The sequence below is a fragment of the Engraulis encrasicolus genome, chromosome 4 (genome assembly GCF_034702125.1).
Source record: "Engraulis encrasicolus isolate BLACKSEA-1 chromosome 4, IST_EnEncr_1.0, whole genome shotgun sequence".
Classification (NCBI taxonomy): Eukaryota; Metazoa; Chordata; class Actinopteri; order Clupeiformes; family Engraulidae; genus Engraulis; species Engraulis encrasicolus.
Genome location: NC_085860.1, coordinates 14,956,287 through 14,978,793, shown reverse-complemented (window position 1 = coordinate 14,978,793; position 22,507 = coordinate 14,956,287). Strand labels below are relative to the sequence as shown.

At 43.4% G+C, this 22,507-nt stretch overlaps 1 protein-coding gene across 3 annotated transcripts in view; it reads right to left on the bottom strand.

Annotated features, from left to right (window-relative positions):
• Positions 1 to 22,507, bottom strand: part of tp53i11b (tumor protein p53 inducible protein 11b) — a 72,301-nt gene that overhangs the window by 37,762 nt on the left and 12,032 nt on the right. Inside the window, exon 1 of one of the 3 annotated variants that reach the window (XM_063196761.1) lies at positions 10,127 to 11,175. The exons of the other annotated variants lie outside the window; for them this stretch is intronic. Within the exon in view, the coding sequence (XP_063052831.1) occupies positions 10,127 to 10,129 (3 nt within the window). The 5' untranslated portion in view covers positions 10,130 to 11,175. Of the gene's footprint in view, positions 1 to 10,126; positions 11,176 to 22,507 lie in introns of those variants that run through there. 3 annotated transcript variants of the gene reach the window in all.

The following is a 22,507-nucleotide window of genomic DNA, read 5'->3' as shown; positions in this document are numbered from 1 at the left end:
TGGGACAAATCCAAACATCCGTTCAAAAGTTATCGCGTTAACACGAAAGACCTTACGCGGCGGCGGACGCGGACGCGGCGGTGGCGGCGGCGCACGCAAAACCATTACATCCCCGACGCTCCGCGTTTCGGGGATATAATAATTAGAGTAGAAAACACAACAACTGCACTGCCCATTCCTGGACACAACGCATGCTACTGATGGACCCTCCTTAGTGCTGACAGGCAGCAGGCCTTGCTACTGTGTGCGATGGTCATTACAGATAGTGGTGGAAAAAGTAAAAGTAAAAGTAAAAAAAGAAACACAGTTTCTTTCCAACACAGGTAACTTATCTGAGTAAAAAGTAGACCAATGTACTTGTCTTACGATAAGCTGATTCTGCACAGGTTGGATTGAGTTTGTGGTGGGTCCTTGTTAGGTTTGCATTGTTTTTCAGTAATAACAGTCTATCTCAATAGGTAGGTACAATGGAGCAAACAGTGTAACAGCTATGAAACTGAAAAACTGACCCTGTCCCCCCCTCCCACCAGGTGCCCAAGCCTCTACCACAAAGAGTGCGACCCAGAAGCCGCCGGACCCTCGCTACCCCCAGGCAAATCACCCGAGAGCAGCCTGCCCATTCAGAACCCCGGCGACCATCAACAGTCCTCATAGGATCTTCGATGGTTCGCCACGTAACCCTACGAAACGCCCAGACGTGGTGCCTACCTGGAGCTCTCGTAGCCGATGTCCAGTCGAATGTGCCGGACGCGCTGTCACAGTATCCTACTGCCACAACTCTCATCGTCCACGCAGGCTCCAATGACATCCGGCTGCAGCAGTCTAAAAAACTTGAGTCCGATTTCCTCTCCCTTATTAATACCCTTAGCAGCACTGGAAAAAAATACGCTATCTCAGGCCCCATCCCCTCTGTTTGTTTCTCTGCCTTCCAGTTCTCCCGAATCCGCCAACTGCACGTCTGGCTGATGAGACACTGCCACCAAGAAGCCATTCCCTACGTTGACAACTTCTCCGCTTTCTGGAACCGCCGTAACCTCTTCGCACGAGATGGAAGGCACTTAAACAGATCTGGCGCTCGTCTCCTCGCGACCAACCTAGAGCTGACCCTCGAAGCCCACCGGTCCTTGGATTGACTAACAGGTGTTTCAAATCCCAAAAGCACTACACCAATTTTAGACACTGCGTGCCCACAGAGAGTTTCCCCTCTAGCTATCCACGCTGTCACTACCCGTAGGAAAGCTCGCAGATATAGACCCTCTGGTTTGTGTACACAACAACCTAATTACGATTGCACCTGAACGCATAAACAATAGCTCTACTACTTTGAATGTTAATGCTGCATTACTTAACGTGCAGTCCTTGACCAACAAAAGCTTCGTAGTAAACCAGCTGGTCTCGGACAAAAACATAAGCTTTATGTTCCTTACCGAAACATGGCTTAAAGACGACGGGGGCTGCTACTTTTATTGAGGCTTGCCCTTCCGATTACAAATTCCTTCACGCCCCGAGACCAAAGAAACGAGGCGGAGGCGTAGCCATACTTTTCTCCAACAAATTTAATTGTACTAAGATGAATCTGGGCTCTTTCTCTTCATTTGAATACTTGGCAATGAGGGTCCAAGCAAACCTCAAACTGATCATTATTGTTCTGTACCGTCCACCGAAATTCTCTTCGTCATTTCTATCGGATTTCTCCACCTTCATGTCGGACGTACTTACTAACTATGACAAAGCAATAATTGCTGGCGACTTTAATATCCACGTAAATAAATCAGATGACGCAATAGCCAAGTCTTTCTTAGACACATTAAATGGATTCGGTGTCGTCCAGAATGTTACAGAACAGCCTACCCATCGAAAAGGCAACACACTTGACCTTGTTATTTCACATGCACTTGACATCAACAATATATCGGTCACGACGTCGGCCTCTCCGACCACCACTGTGTGTTTTTTGATTTTGACATTTCAACACAAATTAGCACACCCAACAATGTCATTCACAGACGACGCATTAATGCCTCTGCTGAGCTTAAGATTTCAGACCTCATCAAATCAGGTGACCTACTAAATGGTCACTGCACACCTGATGAAATGGTTGATAGCTTCAACAACAACTTAAGAGGAATTCTAGATAACATAGCTCCAATTAGAACGACGACAAGAACCAGAGCTAGGTATTCACCTTGCACTTAGAGCCTTAAAAAGAAAATGCAGAGTAACCGAGCGTCTTTGGAGGAAAACTAAATTAGAAGTCCACAGACAATCCCTTAGGGATGAGATCTCCTCCTACAATAATGCGGTACGCTCAGAGAGAAAAGCATATTTTTTTTCCAAAATCATAACAGACAATCAGCATAATGCGAAAGTTCTTTTTTCCACTATCGACCACCTGCTTAATCCAACACATAGCAATAACAACCTAAATGCAGCATCACATGCCCAAGTGCGAGGAATTTGCTAGATTTTTTAATAAAAAGATTGCCGACATTAGAGAAGGCATCCAAGGTGGAAACGCAGCAACCTCTGTCGCCCACTCAGGCGATACACCGAGGGGAGGGTTAAACCCCCCTAGGAGACCTGAGAGCTTCCAAAAGTTTTGTCCAATTACAGAGGACGACCTCTGTAAAATAGTCAGGGAAAGTAAGCAGTCTACCTGCAGCCTTGACGCGATCCCCACATATCTGCTAAAAACATACTTGGTTGCTTAGCAGCACCTTTACTGCAAATTGTTAACACCTCTATGCTTACAGGCATTTTTTCCAAGCTCATTCAAAACAGCCATGGTAAAGCCACTCCTAAAAAAGACAAATTTAGATCAGAATTCTTTAAACAACTACCGACCTATATCAAACCTCCCCTTTATAAGCAAGGTACTAGAAAAAGTTGTATTTAAACAGCTTAATCAACATCTGGCTGGGAATGATATCTTGAAAAAATTCCAATCAGGCTTTAGAGCCAACCATAGCACCGAAACAGCACTAACCAAAATAATAAGTGATCTTAGGCTCAACACTGCCGCAAACAAAGTTTCAGCACTTATCCTCCTCGACCTCAGTGCTGCCTTTGACACGATAGACCACAACATACTAATTGACCGCCTTGAATCTTGGGTAGGCTTGTCCGGTCACGTCTTAGAGTGGTTCAAAACATATATTACAGGAAGACAGTTTTTTGTCACCATCGGAGAATACGTCTCCAACAAGTATGAATGTGCCTTTTGGAGTTGCTCAGGGTAGTTGCTTGGGCCCTCTCCTCTTCTCTCTCTATATGTTGCCCCTGGGCTCCATCATCAGAGAGCACAATGTTGATTTTCATAGCTATGCCGATGAACACTCACTATATATCTCTGTCGAGCCTAGCCAAACCACTGCCATTCATGCCTTGACTAAATGCATGTCTGCCATTACAGATTGGATGAACAGTAACTTCCTAAAATTAAATGAAGATAAAACTGAAGTGTTGCTCATTGGGCCTAAGAAAAAACGTGCAAAACTCCACTCAAGCCTAGGTGACCTAAGCATACACATTAAAGATAAGGTTACTAGCCTAGGTGTGGTCATAGACTCGGATTTTGAGCTTTGAGCCTCACATCAACAAGATAACAAAATCTGCTTTTTTCCATCTTAGAAATGTCAACAAAGTGCGCGGCTTGGCCCCTCGACAACACGCTGAGAAACTTATTCATTGCCTTTGTCACCAGTAGGATAGACTACTGCAATGCTCTTTTCTCTGGTCTCCCAAAAAAAAATTAATTGACAAATTGCAACTCATTCAAAATTCTGCGGCAAGAATCCTAACAAGAACCAGAATGAGAGAGCACATCTCTCCTGTCCTTGGCAGACCTGCACTGGTTACCTGTCTCATACAGAATCGACTTTAAGATTCTGCTCACAGTATATTTAAAGCATTAAATGGACTTGCCCCTAGCTATATCTCAGACATGCTCTCTTTTTATGCCCCTGCTCGAGCTCTCAGGTCCACTGATGCCAAGCTGCTAAGGACCCCCACCCCCCCGCAGAAGAAGATCGGGCGACGCCGCGTTTGCCTGCTATTGCGCCCAAGAGATGGAACACCCTCCCCATCGAGATCCGATCACCACCTCCGTCGACTCCTTTAAGAAGCAGCTGAAGACCCACCTCTTCATCCTTGCCAACTCCTAGCTGCCAAGACGTCATAGTGTCCCAGCCGCCGCAGCGCCCTTACTACTCGCAATCCAGCCCTGGCAGGGGGCTCCCCTAGGTGGCCGCTGGTCTCTGCCTGAGGTTTTCTTCCTGACTACAGGGGGTCTTTTTTTTCTCAGACCTCACTGAGCTCCCTCACAAACTATGAATCAAGCGAAAGGGAGTTTTTCCTCACCCCTGATGCCACCAGGGGCCGCACCTGAGCGCCCAATCTCTGTGTGACTATCTATGACTTATGATAGGCCCAACCACTATGGACCTTACACATCTAAGAATCCTGGTCCTAACCTACGTCGACCTTATGACTCTACATTCTCTGTCTATCTCTTCTTCCTCTGCCTTCCTGCTTTTTCTGCCTCTCCTCTATACCTCTCCTTTTAAATCTATCTCTCCTCTCCTTTTAAATCTATCTCTAACAATGTTTTTTTTCCCATTTGTTAAGCACTTTGAGTTACATGCCTTGTATGACACAGTGCTATACAAATACAATTATTATTATTATTATTATTATTATGTAATATCATGTGCTACTGTTGTAATTACACCACAAAAGTACTTTTACTTTTACTTTGTCCACCACTGATTACAGAACGTAATTGTGTCGTAGCCTCTTACTGCAGATGGGGTTGCCGGCGACCCTATTCACTTGATGAAAATGCTTAACTACATCATAACAACATTGCTATGACATTACAGAGAGCCATAGTGCTGCGCTAAGACGTTAAGGAGTTTAGCCTTGCTGAAAATTGTATTGATGGCTGCCTTTCCTCTAGGAGAGAAAATGTCATCAATTCCCCCGAGGGCACCAGATGAGGAGACAGACATCATCTCGACATCCCCATCCAGAAGTAAATGTCATCGGCTAGCGGCATCAATGTCAGTTTCATTTTGCACACACACACGGACACACAAAGGAGGGAAAACAAACCGTAATTGAAAGTTTATTCCCCCACACCCTACCTACTACTTACTTGCAGGCTTTGGGCAGGAGGATCTGTGGTTTGATCGACACACTACACTGCTTTCCTTTATTGTCTCCTTAAAGAATAGAAAATCAGAGACTTATCCTCAAATGCTTCAGGGAGGACAAAGACGTAAGACAACATACCAATAATTCTGCTGCTGTAACCGTTCATCCATGAGGGTAAATAAAACTTCTTTAAGCTTCTTTCCATCCAATTCCAATTTGCCTCTGAGGTTCAGTGCACAACATCAACCAATATGAGATCAATCCTTCCCAGCACAGAGCTTTACATCGGTAACAGCAAAACAAAGCAAGCCCTTCTCTCCAATATTGCATATGAAGAGTTTTGTTGCAAAATGGTTTACAGGTATATCCATTTTGGAACATTTTGGGAAATTGACATTTTTGTAATGCAAAATGCATTTTATATATTCTCAAAATATTTGAATGGCAAGAGTTCACAAATAGATGATACGAATTCTGAGCAGTCAAAAATGGTGGATACGTTGTTCTGAAACAAAACTCTTCATGCATACAAAGCCCCCATCTGCCTGATGATCGCAAAGCAAATAAATATAATTATGGTGCCATGTTTCTGGCTGCTGCAGTCTCTCATGTCTTCCAAGGTCCTTGGGAGATTAATCACTAGATTCTGCTGAATATTTTGTCCAACCTCACAAGATTATATATTTAATTTAAGGCCCACTTATAGAATCAGGAAGCTAAGGGAATCAAGCCTCAGAGTCAGGTAACAAGATGGCAGATAACAATTAATTGGAGAAATGAATGTTGTGCCATATTGAATTTCTGAAAAAATACAATTAGTGGGTGGCATGGTACAAAACCAGAAAGCCACTGTACCAAAGCAAGTCAGACCACCTTTATCACCTTATTTCTAAACGAAATAAAAAAGGGGAAATCAAATTCTAAACACCAGTTACTGGATCTAAGGCTGTCATGGGAGATGATGACACATGCAGGTAGGTATGACACATGAGGTCTTGTGATAAAAGCTGTTCAAAGAAGAAGGAAAAAAAATCCCAATTTCTCGCTCAGCCTCCCTTTAGCCTAATCTCAAGATCTGTGGCTGGGCTATGACATCTGCTAGCTGGCTATGGTCAAGGAAGGGGCTGGAGAGGGTTGGTGGGAAGAGAAGGGGTGGTGATAAAAGAAAATCTCTCAAACACAATCAGCCCTATCGTACCCATTTGCCTCACATATGCGCTGAACAAGGTTTGCTTCAATCTGCTTCTTGCCTTCTTTAAGACAGCCCGGGTGATGCTGATGCTGATGCAGTTGCCTAGCAACGGCAACTGGCCGCCTCTTCTCTTCCCTTCGCATGCTTTCTCATTATCGAGAGTGCATGCCAATGATGAGGCCCATTCCTCCCAGGATGACTCCCCACCACTTCTTTTGTGCTACAGCGTCTCGCGACTGCACACCTTCATCCTGACTTGAAGACCCCTCATTTCCATCTGATTTGCAGGACAATGTCTGTACACGCCATAACTGTCAAATTATGTCATCAATCCCGAAAACAAGTTTGCCTGTTGACAATATTCAATATATCCTGTTCACAATATTGTCCACTTCAGTCTGGAGACGAGCCCCTGCAAAGGCAGTGGTCTCCCTCTTCACATTTCCAAGTCAGTGGGCTGCCGGCTAGCAGGTGTACTGTATGTATGGGCACAGCTGAGCAAAGCTGAGCTGAGTTGAGGGGTGGTGAGGAGAGAGAAACAACAACAAAGAATTCCAGCACAGCTGTCAGAGATATGGCTGGAGGCAACACTCCCTTGGTTACGGTCACCTAAGAGACTTGGAGAGATGACTGACAGGCTTCCTTTACCAAGGCAGCTGCTGCAACAGCCACGGCAACAGCCTTCACAACACTACCCTGTCCAAGACAGTCATCTTGAATAATATGTACAATTGAAAAACACATCAGTATACACTACTGTCCATGAAAGTGATGTTGAATAATATGAAAAATAGTGGAAAACACATCAGTACTACACACTATCGGTCCGTGTACTTTTTCGTTCATTCATTATTCTATTTTGGAATGAAATATGAAATTCAAAAAAGGGTGCAACTTCTTGTTTTGATTAAAGCAATACAAGCAGAAATGGCTGTATTTTGTTTTCTGCATGTGTTACTTCATACCATAATAGCATTATAAAAAATGACAAAATTTTTGATCGTTTTTCAATTTGTGATATTTGGCTATTCGTTTATTGAATTTCATTTGACTGACCCCTCCCCCTCTGTTTACCCGGAAGGAAAGTTTACCGTCTGAAACGCATCAGAAAAGGTCTAGCTACCAAACGACACACAGAACAGTAGCTGGAGCCAGAGACACAACAGAAAAATAATAGAATGATGAAAAACATTTTTGCGATGTACAGGCTAGTAGGCCTATGCGCAGCACGCGTAATGGTTAGGCCTGTATTGGAGCGTGCGTCCGCCTTATAAAATAGAGATGAAGTTCCCTTTATGTTATGGACTCAACTTTATAGCCTAAATAAAGGCTAAAGTCTCTGGAATCAATAACCTATTATACCCTTTCACATGTAGTAATATGCATTAGGGAGCAAACGGTCAAAAGTAGTGTTCTCACGCAAACTGTTACGTATTCTGGCAAGTGTAATGAGCTGGAGCGCGCGCTCTCCATACCAAGTTTTACGCATGTTGAATACACATTTCACTTTGGTGTATTTGGAACATTAGTGATATTGTTGGAAAGCAATATGTCCGGGTATACACCTAAAGGCTGGAGATGAACTGGGAATCTGATGCTGATCGTAAGAACTGTCAATGTTCTCAATGACAGTTGGTCTACCCCTTCCCATCGAAGATATCACTCCTGGTCGCACAGCTGCACTTCTGTTGGATTAGAACGCTATAATAGGCTATATGGCCAAATACAATCAAGTCTTAAGACCAGGCCTAAGCACATGAAATGTCGTTGCGAAAGTTAAATTGGTTGATAAGTTTAAGTCAAAATATAGACAGTAAATCATTCTTCCTCCTCTGGGACGCCCTACTCAATGGTGGTGGGGCGTATGCACATGCTTTTGGCGCTTGCTTGATATGGATAGCCTACGCAACCATCTCATGACACAAATTCCTCGCACAGTCATCACAGATCGACCACATCTTTGAAACGTTCGTTTGCAAAGTCCGTTTGCCTCCAAAGAAACCATTTAATGAAGGCTCATCCAGCCTTCCAGGATTTACTCTCAGGGCACCCGAATTCTGAATAAACAAAAGACGCAATTCAGAAGGACGTTTTTCTTTATTGCTTTTCTCTCTTTTCTAAGATTCAACGTTTCATTTTCAGTACCTACAAAATATCAAAATATGGCGCTTGGTTCCATTTCACAAGTGATATTCAAGCGTAAATCATCATAAACAAGTCCTTATTCCTTTCTCGTGTGATATCCGAAATAGAATAATGAATGAACGAAAATATACACGGACCACTATCCTGTCCAAGAAAGTAATTTTGAATAATATTTACAATATTGAAAAATACATCAATGTACATTCACATTTTTTTTATTATTATACATTTTTATATTATACACAGAATTCATGGTATTCCCTCTTTTGCACTAAGGCATTGTGTTGCATTTCCCCATTACTAGTCACTAACCAACACATTCATTCATGGCCTTTAGGCTCTGGGTTTTCATACCTGAAGCAGAAGAGGAAATTGACTTGACAGTGTGGCTAGTTAAAGTATTTTCCATTGTGCTTATCCATTGTGCTTATTTAGCACTTCAGTAGTGTAGAGTAGAATAGAGTAGACTAGAGTAGTGTTAAGTAGTGGAGAAAGACATCAAGCTTTCTGAAAACTGTACAATATGGACTGTGAATAGGCTCTTTATTCAGGGATCCAGGGAGAGTTAACTATTCTTCTATTCTTCGGCTGCTGCCCTTTGCTCGTCTTTACAGATTCCTCTATTGTGTGAGACATTGACTTAGAAGTGAGTGAGTGAGTGAGTGAGTGAGTGAGTGAGTGAGTGAGTGAGTGAGTGAGTGAGTGAGTGAGTGAGTGAGTGAGTGAGTGAGTGAGTGAGTGAGTGAGTGAGTGAGTGAGTGAGTGAGTGAGTGAGTGAGTGAGTGAGTGAGTGAGTGAGTGAGTGAGTGAGTGAGTGAGTGAGTGAGTGAGTGAGTGAGTGAGTGAGTGAGTGAGTGAGTGAGTCTATAATGACTTGGCTGCACAATATCACCATGTGTTTTAACAGGCTACTTACAGGAGTTATGGGTGTAATACTGAGTTTCAGACAAAAAAAGAGCAGTGAACTCTGGTGTGTCAATACACTATAAAAATATAGGTCACTTCTGTTGTTAGAGATAGTAACCGCCTTGTTTGCCCCCCTGATACTAATTTTAAAAACATGGCTCCCCGGGGTGCAACCCTCCACACCCCTCTGGCTAGTGAACTCTGTAGCAGGGCGTGTCAGCATTCATTCCTATATCCGGATGATCTTCCCACATACACAAAACAAGCCATTCAATAGACAATACAGTATGACAGAGAGATGAAGACTTCAATATGCAGCTCTCACTACGTGTCAAAAGTTTTGGTACACAATTTTGGCCCTGCTGTGGTGCTAACGGTGGGGCACTCATCTGCTACGCGGCTGACCCGGGTTCGATTCCGGCCCGGGTCCTTTGCCGACCCCTCCCTGTTTCTCTCTCCCCGCTCGCTTCCTGTCAATGTCTTTACTGTCCTATCAAATAGAGGCAAAAAGCCCCCCCACCCCCAAATATAAAAAAGCGTTTGTACATATTCTAAAAGTGTTGCACATCAGAAGGAGCACCTTCAACTGCTTAATGTAGGTTTTCTCTGCAGGCATTGACCAGGCTTTACCTGTCATAGTCAAATGGAGTAAAATACTGTATGTAAAGAAGAGTCACAGTGTTCTGACACACAGAAAGCAGTTTAAATATTAAAAGAAATCTGACATACCATACAGCTCACTGTTTGACATTTCACAGACACGTGCAAAGAACGACTTCCACATAATCAATATAAACGACAGGGTCTCTCAGAGTAGTCGATAATTCCTCAACCTCAACAACTTCATGCAAAAGAAGACTCTCCAGCAAGTGTATCAGGTTCAGTAAAATGACCTAGCTCCACCGTTTCTGAGCTTCCACCCCGCCAAGTTAATGTTCCAGTTAAAGCGATTACGGGCCAGAGAAGGCCTGAGGGTGCCCAGAGGAAGCATGGTGTCCTCACGGCTTCCCCGCAGTCCCTCCCCTCCTGAATCGCTTTGCTGATGACAGGAACTCCATCTTGCCTTCACTGATAGCATTACGTAAATATCTTAAAGGACCTACAATCTAATTCTAACCATTTTAAGCCTAATTGCATATTGCTCTTTAAAAAAAAGAACATGCCCCCCTCCCCTGAACCAACTGGTCTGATGAAGTGTAAGGATTAAGGCGTACTGGCGTCCTGTGAAACGCTCTCGCTCAACTCTCCGGGCACCGACTCAGGCCAGGCAAGACAAACAAACATCCCGTCTCCATTAACAACAGGAAACCTTGTAGATCCTCCTTGCAAATTACAGCCAATTTACTTCAAAGGCCTGCCTCTTCCTCTTAGCTGGTATTAGGTGCCATGTACTTCTGCCTCTGTCGTCTTAAAGACTAGAGGGAGAAGAAAGTCTCAGTCAGACAGGCAAATTGAGAGAGAGAGAACAACGTCGTGAATAGAACAATGTGTGTCTAAAGAAGGCTCTCTTTAAACAGGCAGTCAGGCACCACCACAATCTCCATGCTGATATTGTGCAGGCACAAGCTGCTGTATATCTTGGCAATGAAAGTGGAATAGTAAGCACATGACGCACAGATGGCTTAGCCCAGAGGGCCAAGAGGAGCCCTGTTACCAATCACCTGCCCAGGTGAAGGGGGTGACGGCTCAGCTACAGTCAGTCGTCAGAGTCAGATGCTCTGGTGGCGTGACTGATGAGGTGTGGTGCCATGAGGTCACCGATTAATGTAGACTAGAGCAGGAATTCCTACACTTTACCATGACGAGCCCCCCCCACCCCCAATATACTGGTACATTCCAGGTAAGGCCCCCCTTCAATGGCTAACACTGGGCTGTGCTGTGGCGCAGCACGCTAAGCCACCTATCTATGGGCTTGCATGCCCAGGGGCACCGAGGTTCGAATCTGGCCTGGGTCATTTCCCAACCCAAACCTACCCCATCTCTCTCTCTCCATCCATACTCACTTGCTGTCACTCTTCACTATCCTATCAGAAATAAAAGCCTAAAAAGCCAAACGTAATTCTTAAAATAAATACATAAATCAGAGCAAGAGAGCTTCTGCGGTGCACGAATATTTCTTATTTTTTCCTTTAACAGTCATGCAGATACATACACCAACGATTTCTGGTAAACCTTTACAATGCACTCACCAACTCAACACAAATACCACAAAAAGACAAATGTTAAATTAATCATTGAAAGTTTACGCATTGTTTCGACAGACTGCTCCTTTTAAACAAAACCAAGTGTTTGTTGTTACCGTGCTAGATTCTCATCAGTTGTGCCACCAGCGTGTGAAAAGGAGAGGAGGCAGGCTACTGGCACCACTAAAAACTACCCTGTGCCACATTTGATGTTTTCTCCGTTTACCTGCCCGTGAGCTAGCTGCCTGAGAGCCTGAGACGTACCAAATCAAGCCTGATGGGTCTATCCGAGGGACTCACCAGGGAAGATCACAGGTTCCTTCGCCCTGCCACTGTACGCAATTTCATGGTCTGTCACAGTAGCTTATCCAGAGTGATGGAGCGAGACAGTGTTGAGTGCCCAGCTGTGCTGTGCTGTGCCTCTACCTCCTCTCACATGTCATGTACCCTCCTGGTTTGCCAGCCCTCATCACTTTGCCGGCATGACGTTCCAACCCCAGTTTCAGTAAACACAAGTCAGTATATGTGGGCCTCATGTCTGGCACATTTATGCGTGCGTTCCATTATACAGAGTAAAGTTAAGACAGCCACTTAAATTAGACCAACGCAGCACTGAACTTCCAAATTGAGTTTATTTTTATTTCATTAGGTGACGAAATTCTAGATCTGTTATGGGCAAACGCTGTGGCGCCAACCATGTGAACAGTCTTAATTTTAAGTTTTCTTTTGCCAAGAAGAACAGCTGATTTAGCACAGACAACATGTTTTTATTCCAGCAGCTTGATGTGTCTTAATCGACTGGTTCTGCCTCCAAAACAGCATGGCTTCATTGGTGTAGCTGAGGTGAATGTGGGGTCCTGCTGGGTGCTCATCTCCTTGTGAAAATCACATATTGAGAGGAGACCCCAAAAATAAAACAAAAAAAAACAGTTCTGAGTCACTCCGTCTCCTCTGCTTCCCTTACTAGTTATTTAGAGGTAAAACAGCGCAGAAGTCAGACAGAGAGGCAGGCAGCTCATACACCCATCACATCACATCGCACTCGGTGCAGGGTTACAGCAGGGTATTAGAATTATATGCACAGCTGGAAGACGCAGTAATTGGGTGAGACTTCAAAACACATTTTTTTCTCAATTGAAACTCCTGCAGGCAGCAAGAATAACAACATCAAGTCATTATACCCTTTCTACTGTATTCAATCAGCCCCTGGGTCTTCGGCAAGACGCTATGTAATGCGCAACACTGTAGGCTTCTCCATTTATGAATGTCACGTCCTACACGTCCTGGCTATTCAAATCCCACTCCTCTGCATCTCTCTGTGGACACGTCACGTCCTTGCACTGCTCTGCAGTGTGAGGGAGGCCAACGCCCCCACTGCGTCTCTGGGGGGGGCCCTGCACAAGCCCGAGAGCTGTCCAGCTGGCGCACAGGGGACCAGGAACACAGATTACACGCTAGCGAGGAGGGCGCGCTGTGCTCCAAGCGTGGGCACCCTTTCAAACCTTTCCAATAATGCTGGCACCTCAGGTAGGTTGTGAGAGAGAGTGGTCTGTATATACAGTACATCAACAATTTTTTCTTTCATCACCAGCCGAAATGGCTAGTAGATGCTTATTTTAACTGCTAAACACAAACTCACTAATAGGTCAAAGTAAGTTAGTCTTAGTCTAGCAGTTTTTCTAGCTAGTAAGTTGGTCTTTTCTACCACCCAAACTGACATTTTACCAGCATTTGGCCGGCCGGTTGGCTGGTGTTAATTTAGAGCCCTGTACGTCTATATTCATATACCCAGTGTGCAGTGTACACGACTACCTCACACCATGTACTTCAATTCTCTAGCACATGGATTACTTCTATAATGGAAGTACACACCCCAAACTTTCAAATTGTAGGTGTTGTGGACACAAGGCACCAAAAGGATGGATGGACAGACTGACTGATGTATGGATGGATGGATGGATAGATGGACAGACACTGAAATCAGTCCTCCTTCAGTTCTACTAAGCAGGTGGCAGGTTCCACAGTAGGTCAACATACACATACACAGGGCCATGTGTGCAGAGCAACATCAGGAAAAGACATCGAGTCCATAACACAGCCTACCCTACCCTCCCCCTCCCCCACCCCCATCCTTATTTTCTTGCACCTGCACACAGACCTCAATTAGTAAAACTGAGCCTTCTGTAAAAACAATTACCAGTCGACCTGATGGGGGCGTCTGAAAGAGCAGCTTCAAAGCTGTTTACAGAACATTTACTGATACTACTGCATTTACACAAACAACACATTAAAACAGCCTGTCTGCATCCACAGTGCTGTTTTATATACGAGACTACTGCATATAGATAAGATCACAGCTTGGAAGTGCATAAACAAACAAGAGACAAACAACCAAAGCATGAGACAAGAAACAACTGCTGGCCAATACCATCCAGTGTCTGCTGATGGATAGTACCACCACAGCCTTTCGCAGATAATGGTTAGCTCTGGTGTATGCATCAGGCCCAGCATGATGAGAGGAATAAAAAGGCTGAAATGGCAGGGGATTTGGTGGTCAATTCAGCAATAAGTACCCATGCTGTGCAAGGCAAATCATACAGTAGCACAAAGATCATAGGAAGCCAAAAAATAGATGCAATCACTAGGCTTTCTGACTGTACTAGCTGTGTTATTCCACCAAATGCATCCATCCTCCATGTTCATTTGACCCCATTGACAACCTATGTAAACTTCACTACAGAGAGATGTTTTTATGCAAATATTATTTATACACCTTCAACTTTGACCATCCTCATTAATTGACATAAATTCTAATGGAAAGTTCGCAATAGTAAAAGTTAAAAAAAACCACTCATCAACGGATTCAACAAAATAGTCCACTCCTTCAGGCTGTCAACAGTCTCTGATCCAGACATCGAGCAGTAAAGCATCTTGAAATTACTCGGTTTCTTGTCCAGCACATCAACCCACAGCAGTCAATCCCATTACATGAATGGTGCTCCATTGCCCAAAGCAACACTCAATATTATGGCACTTGACAAAGGAAGTGATCGGGGGACCTTTAAAGTGAGTAAATGGAGTCATGACCAGCATGCATATAATGCTCAGGACATGCACATTATGCTCAGAACACCACACGATAGCAAAGTTTGAGTATCTATTTCACAAACGCTTCCATCCCAAGTGCCAGACAGTTACACTAAAAATGGATATGACAGCCTTAGCTTTAAACACATTAAATTTGGCTTAGGCTTGTGCCTTTTGTATAAGCAAAAAAGATTCGAGGGACCTCGTTTGTGTACACACCACATAAAAGTTTAATTGCCGCAGTGCTGCATATCCTGCCATTAAAGCAGCAGATTGCGAGATGTCTACAAAGTTACCAAGGAGGGCTGTGGTTTTTGTAAACATCATGGGGGTATACATCGCCTGCTAGGCCGACACATCTTCACTGACTAACTGGACAACAGTGCAAAGAAGCAAATGCACTTCCAACAGACACCAGCGAAAACCAACCTGCCCGAGCAGGCAGCTGTTTACATGAGACATTTAATTCCGAATTAACTCACTTTAATTCCGAATAAAGCTTAATTCCGCTTTGAAAACGTCATGTAAACACCTCTTAATTCGGAAGAAAGATCAAAGTAAACTCGACGGAACTACTTAATTCTGAATTAAAATAGTCATGTAAATGCAGTGATTGAGTAAATAAAGTTGTAAATGGCTATCCTTTCAACAACCTGCTTCTTGAAATTACTTTTCTTGTCCAGCATATCGACCCACAGCAGTCATTCACTTCAACAGCAGCTGAGTTTATAGGATGACACCCCTGTTGTAGGAGTGATAACTACAACGATAACAGTTCTGCTAATGGAAATGGGGCCTATGAGCTGATTGGTGCTCCATAAACCTGATCGGGGGACCTTTAAAGTGAGTAAATTGAGTCATGACAAGCGTGCATATAATATAATGCTCAGGACATGCACATTATGCTCAGAACACCACATGATCGCAAAGTTTGAGTATCTTTTTTACAACGCTTCCATCTCAAGTGCCAGACAGTTGCACTAAAAATGGTTATGACAGCTTTATGTACTTTATTTTCTTTAAACATTTGTATGCACAAGAAGCCAGCACCTCAAGAAAGACTTTATTGGTGTGCAATACCTCTTTTTTTCTAAGCCTTAGCTTTAAACACATTAAATTTGGCTTAGGCTTGTGCTTTTTGTATAAGCAAAAAAGATGAGGGACCTCGTTTGTGTACACCACATAAAAGTTTAATTCTCTCTGAAGTGCCGCATATCCTGCCATTACGGCAGCAGATTACGAGACGTCTACAAAGTCACCAAGGAGGGCTGTGGTTTTTATAAACACCATGGGTGTATACATTACCTGGCAGCTAGGCTGACACATCTTCACTGACTAACTGGACAACCGTGCAGAGAAGCAAATGCACTTCCAACAGACACTGGGGAAAAGCAACCAACCTGCCTGAGCCGAGCCGAGCAGCTGTTTGTGTCCTTGAGTGCTTTGTGTAGTTTGGCAGCTGCTCTGTTGTTGATAAGCTAGTTCCTCAGGGAATCGTCAAATGAGCACAGGATACCACCTACACTACACTCTGGCCACCTTTGCAAAAGGACATTTGCAGAACCTGATGTCTGTAGTAGTGTCACGAACACCAGCAAGGGAACGTCGAGACAAGGCTGCCGCTGTTTTGACCAGAGTCCTGTTGCAGACGTCCCTTCCTGTGTATTGGATGGAGATGTTTTAATGTGCACCGTAATTGCATCCATAGGCTTAAATATGCAGTGCATACTGTACATCATGCATGCACTAACCCATTTCAGGCTGATGACTCATGTTGTTTAACCTTTGGTGCCTGGAGACACATACTCTATCTGCATCCAGGCTCTTGAGATGTTAGGTTTTTTATTTAAAATGTGGGCATGTTTCAGCTGAATGAACACATTCTAACGCAAAATGAGGGTCTTATGGGTTTAAATGCAACTTATTTAATGTTTTTATGTGCATCAGAGGCTGAGGTATTTAGGTTATTATAGGCTGAGGGCAACTTTTCCAACAAGGGCTTAGGCATTCAGCAGGCATTTTTTGCAGGTGCTTTAGGCATCAATGGATTAATTTTGCTAGGTAATACTGTTGCATGAAAATCCATTTTGTGGCACAGCTCACCAATGGAAATAAATGCAAATTCTAATCTATTTTATTGTGCCTATTGAAGCCATGTAGAAATGTGCAGAAAACTGTAGCTGCACTAAATATGTCAAGAGATGGATGTGCCAGGCAACAGCGTGCTTTAGCACGGAAGGAAGGATGTTTCTGAGGGCCGCCTAAAGGCTGTCAAGGCATATCTCGAGCAGCGGCTTACTTGTGCGTCGTAAGCGTGGACAGTTAGCACAGCATACAGTATGTCATCTTTAAAGAGGTAGTTGTTGTCACAGGAGTGACATGTGATGCAACCACAAAGGAGGAATTTGCAACATGGAATTACATCACACACAACACGCAGCTAACTGTGCGTTACTCACCACCACCACATTCATTATGCAGTCAGGCCCCCTGATTAATGCAGGACAGGGACAGTGGCATTCAGAAGTGTGAATGACAAATAAAAAAGGAATCAATCACTCGCCCATCCATGCACATCTACATGCGGTGATGATGAGTAATATTTTTAACACTGTATTCATTTGCATAGCTAACTAACAACAAGATTGCACAAGGACAGACCACACTCCGGTTGCGATCTCACTCTGTCTGACTCACTCAGTTAGGGGGTTGGGGGGCTTTCCTTTGACACAGGATGAGGACTTCACTTTGAAGGCAAGGAAATGAATGAAATGCATCCCTTGTGGACACAGGGGTCTGCCGATACGATATTCTGAAGTTAATGGCTGTACCAATCCCTTGGCACTTCCAAAAGATTGTAAAATAAAATAAGCACATAAAAAGGTCAGGCTGGAATGAATAATGTCGGGAGAGCTGGACCTTTCACGGCGCTGCTAACCAGGCTGAGAGAATATTAAATCAGTGCAGGCATTCAGCAAAGGGACTGTGCTTCTATTCACGATATTAAGGCCGGTGTAGAGACGAGGCTCAGGACAGACTTGTGCTTCCTCTTCAATTCAAAGGAAGACTCTCGGTTCATTACAGCGGATGAATTCAGCCACAGTAGTCTAATCTGTTCAACACTTCTCTGTTCAACACCTCTCTGAAGTAATAAAGTAGGCATACTGGGCAGCTTTTGTACAGCTCATTCAGTATCTGTGCACACAGTGTGATAAGCTTGTAGATCACACGGATACGGGGACTTTTGATCCTAAGGGTTTTGGTGTTACATTGTCATGTAGAATGCAAAAAAATCTTACATTCAGATCACTTGTCTCTGTGTTTGTCAACACACACATTATTTGTGTGTGCGCACGTGCGTGCGAATAACTTGGAACAGGTGGCTCACCTTAAGGTGAAACAAGGAGTGAAAGCCTTCCACCTGCCAATGAACCCCTGCCAGCTCGCTCCCATGACTCTCTCTCCCATCGCACCTGGTTGCTAAGCACCCTGCTCCACTGACGGGTGATGCTCAATAAAGGGCTGCTCCTGCGTCACAGAGAGACACCCCTTGTCACGAGCGCTGATTGCCTGGCGGAGGCCCGCCTCACGTAGCCAAGATGGCGACTGTGTTTTTTAATGCAGTGAACTTGGCTTTTTGCACTGCTCGCTGGCTTGTCTTGTCCTCCTGAAATTAAGTCAGGATTTGTGGCAGGCATTTGTGTGTAGAACAGTCAGTTAGTTAAGTTCCTGTCACATTAGACTACCCCACGTCCTGCCATTATGAGGGAGAGATAAAATGATTTAGCAGAAAAGAATGAGCCCATGATACATTTATGACCACCACCGTATTGTTTATGTTGCAAAGAATACTGAAAACTTGTAGAGGCCGAGGCTGAATTCTTTCCAATTCAATATAAATCCGTCACTAACAACAGTACGTTTAGTTATATAATATGGTATTTTGCAATTGCTGAGGGACAGTCACCACTTCTCTTTTTCCTGATATACGTAGGTTTGGCCATACTGAATAATACATGTGCTTTCAAAGCCACCACCATTACGTTCATTACGACACCATTAATATACTTTATTTTTTCTTCCCTCTCCCTGGGCAAATAAACTGGTTAATGTATTATGCACTTCAGAGGACTTGCTTTGTCAAAAGTGCTGCTTTATATTCACCGCCAAGTGGATCCACAGATAAATTATTCACTAAATAGAGAATGTGAAAGCTTTCTAATCACAGTACAATACCATGCAGTTTGTAATGGTATTTGCCAATCCACATCTTGTGTAACATTTTTTGTGATCATCATAGTTAAGATTATTATAGTTCATTTGTAAATGTGTCATATTTTTTAAATTTGTCATACAAAAAAAGTCATCACACTTGGCGGCCTCTTTTTTTACAGTATTCAATAAAGGCTGCCTTGGAGCCTGCTGAAGTCATCCCTAACATCTTCCTCCTGCATGGTCCATTCCAGTCCATTTGAAAGAAACTCTAGCCTGCTCAGCATTCTGAACCACACAACGAGCCTCTCGCACACATGCACGCACACACCCACGCAAGCTTGCACGCTTGCACGCACACACGCAGATGATGACATGTAGGGAACAGACCGTGGTGGTACTGCTCTGATCTGCAGACTACAAAGAGGAATGTTTTACTGTGAGGCTGTAGGAAGGTAAACAGCAGAGAGAAGCTCACACAGTACTGTATAGCCACTGCAAACTGTCCGTCTTTTGTTCTGGATCGTCAGCCAGCCTCCATATTTGCAGCCCTGTTCTTCAGGCATAATGTATCAAAGCTATTAGAGTAGAGTAGTAGAGTAACTTTGTCGATCCCCGGGGAGGAAATTATACCACTCTCTTGGAAAATGCTGTTGATAGGGTTGCCTTTTAAAATATAACTCGATACATCAGCGAGTAAGCCAACCTGACGACTTTTTGTTAGTCACAGTACAGCAACTCTGCTATGTGCTGCTATGTCCGTTGGAAACTGGTTTACCGTTTTGAAAGGTTTGCACACAATATAGTTCTATGGAACTTTTTTCAGTTTAAAAAGGGAATTCCACATGGCCTGATAGTTTTTCCCCACGACCTCCCTTTCTTACTTCCATTCCATCTACACATTCATGCAGACAGTTTTGAATTACAGAGAGGGCATTCCTTGGCAATTACCTTGAAGTAATGGGGGTGGTAATGACACTGCTGGCAATGAACCATCACTTATGGGCCGCTATACAGCTCCCTTACAGCATGGGTCAAGTCAAGTGAAGCCTTGTGTGTCACTTCACAATTGCTGTGTATTATGTGACGTACCAGTGACTGGCCATTGACATACTGTACTGGTAATTGCATGCACTGAAAAAGTCCAGACAGAATTATACTCTTTCCCCCAACCAGACAATGGAAACTTGATTGCTACACTCTATTCACCTTGAAAAACCTATTCCCTATTTTCATTGCGATTGTGCCATATCATTCAAAAACTAACTGGTATTAATTTTACATTCATGCAGATTCACAGTGCATAAAATTTGACTGACGTTTTATCAGCAACAAACCCCCTTTGTTGTGCTTGTTAGGTACAACAAACACTTGCAACATGTTTTTTTTGTTTGTCAAAGATGGGAAATTGTCACTGTGCCTGACAATACACATTGATGAAAGGAAAGTAATTAAGCTGAATGGCTTTAAGCTGAATGCAGAAGATAGAGAGTATCCTTCAATAATCACTGATCAATTTTCGGCTGGAGGGCAGAATGCTGTGGCATAATAGAAAAAAAACAATACATGGTATTCAGTATATAGGAAAGCCAATAGGGATGGGGGTGGGGATGATGGAGCCATCAGTCTCTCAGTAGCTGCTGTTAAAAGTAAAACTTCTAATATCAGGGAGATAAAAATCCTCCCACTGGAGGCCGCTTTGTAAAGTGCCAAGAAATTGGATTTCGGTTGACAGCATCTCGACAGCCAATCTATCCCCCACCTCTTCTCCTCTCTCCTCGTCTCGTCTCTTCTCACAACACACATGTATAATGGCACAAAAAACACACCCACACAAAACACACGCCCACACAGCGGATTATTCCGGAGAATCCACAGCAGCATTCTATTCTTCCCTTCTCTCCTATGATCAAGCGTAAAACACAGGTTACCTCACACCCAAGTTAAAACCCTAACATTACGCAACAACTTCACAGATCGCAATCACTTATCCTGCAGGTGGTACGGTAGTTAGCATACATTTGCCTATATTTACATACATTTGGCAGCGTTTCAGTTGATTGTGTCACTTCAGGGACGAAATGGGATCCACTGACACTACTGCCTGTTGAGAGAGCAGGCAATAGAAACAATGCCATGGCGCTCCCTTATACTTTATGAGCGGATTAAGTCAGCTTTGGCTATGAGGTACTGGGCAATAACAATATATTAAAAAATAATAAGGAGATATGATCAAATGTCAGCATGATTTACAGTTGAGGACGATATTATTAGCCCCCCTCCTGAAATTGGACATATCTCTTCATTGATCATTGAGAATGATCATTATTAATAAATGTATGTTATTCTGGAAACGAATACACCATGGAGATAGTATCCAATACGTTAAATTTGGACTTTTCCATTTTCACAGTGAGTTTAAACAAAAAAGTGTAAAAATGGCAAGGACAAAATTATTAGCCCCCTTATCATTAAGAGTCAATACAGTGACATTTATGAACAAAAAGTGACACCAGGCACTTCGATTAGTTGTTAACTATGTTGGCACATGTCCTACCAGGGATTTTGGCCCATTTTTTTCATTGCAAATAGTTAAGCTGATCCAAATTGCATGGATGTTGAGGATGGACATTCATTTTCAGCACTCTTCAAATACTATTTAAAGGATTGAGGTCTGAACCACTCCATGACCATGGTTTTAGTATCCTTGAAGAACATTTGAACTATTTTGGATGCAGGTTTTGGGTTATTATCTTATTGAAAGATCCAGTGAAGGTCTTAGCTCCCTCTATGAGCATATTTTTGCAAGGTCATTTTCCACATTCTATCATAATTTTCAGTTTTTATGGTGCCGTACACCCAAACAAGGTTTCCTGTGGCTGAGGCTGCCACAGAATGATGCATCCACCACCATGTTTAATTGGGGAAACCATCTTATAACGATTCAATGCCTATATCTTTCTTCACCTGACAGAAGCAGAATTCATGCATCAAAGCAGGTGCCATTGAATATCGTCAGATGAAAGCAGAGACGTTCAAAACTCATTTTTGACTTTCAAATGTTCACAGGCAAAGCTCAATAACACTCTGATATGCACTGCCTTTAGTAAAGGGGTTCTTCTGTGATGATGGCCCCAAAGCCCAATATGATGACAAGCCCTAACAACTGTCTTTCTTGGGGGAGGAAAACCTCCAGGTGAGGCCAGGTCAATAACAATCATCTAGGCAGGTGTCCAATGCTTCTTTGGTCTAATGAGGCTAAGCAGTTTCCACAGTTACACATAGTGGAAGGGCATCAAGTTTAGTCTGTTATTCAGCCTCAGACACAGGGAGTCTGGGTCTGAATCTGGATTGCTGGGTCTTCCAACAACACTTGTCTTGTAACCCAAAACATACATTTAGATTAGTTCAGAGGTTCTTCAAGGACACTAAAACCATGATATTGGAATCACCCGCTCATAGTCCAGTCCTCAATCCCACTGAGAGTCTGTGGTTAATGTCTGTGCTCAGCATCCATGCGATTTGGACCACCTAGAACACTTTGCAGTGAAGAAATGGGCCAAAATCCCTAGTGGGGCATGTGCCAACCTAGGTAGCAACTTATCAGAGCCTGTTGTCAGTTTTGGTT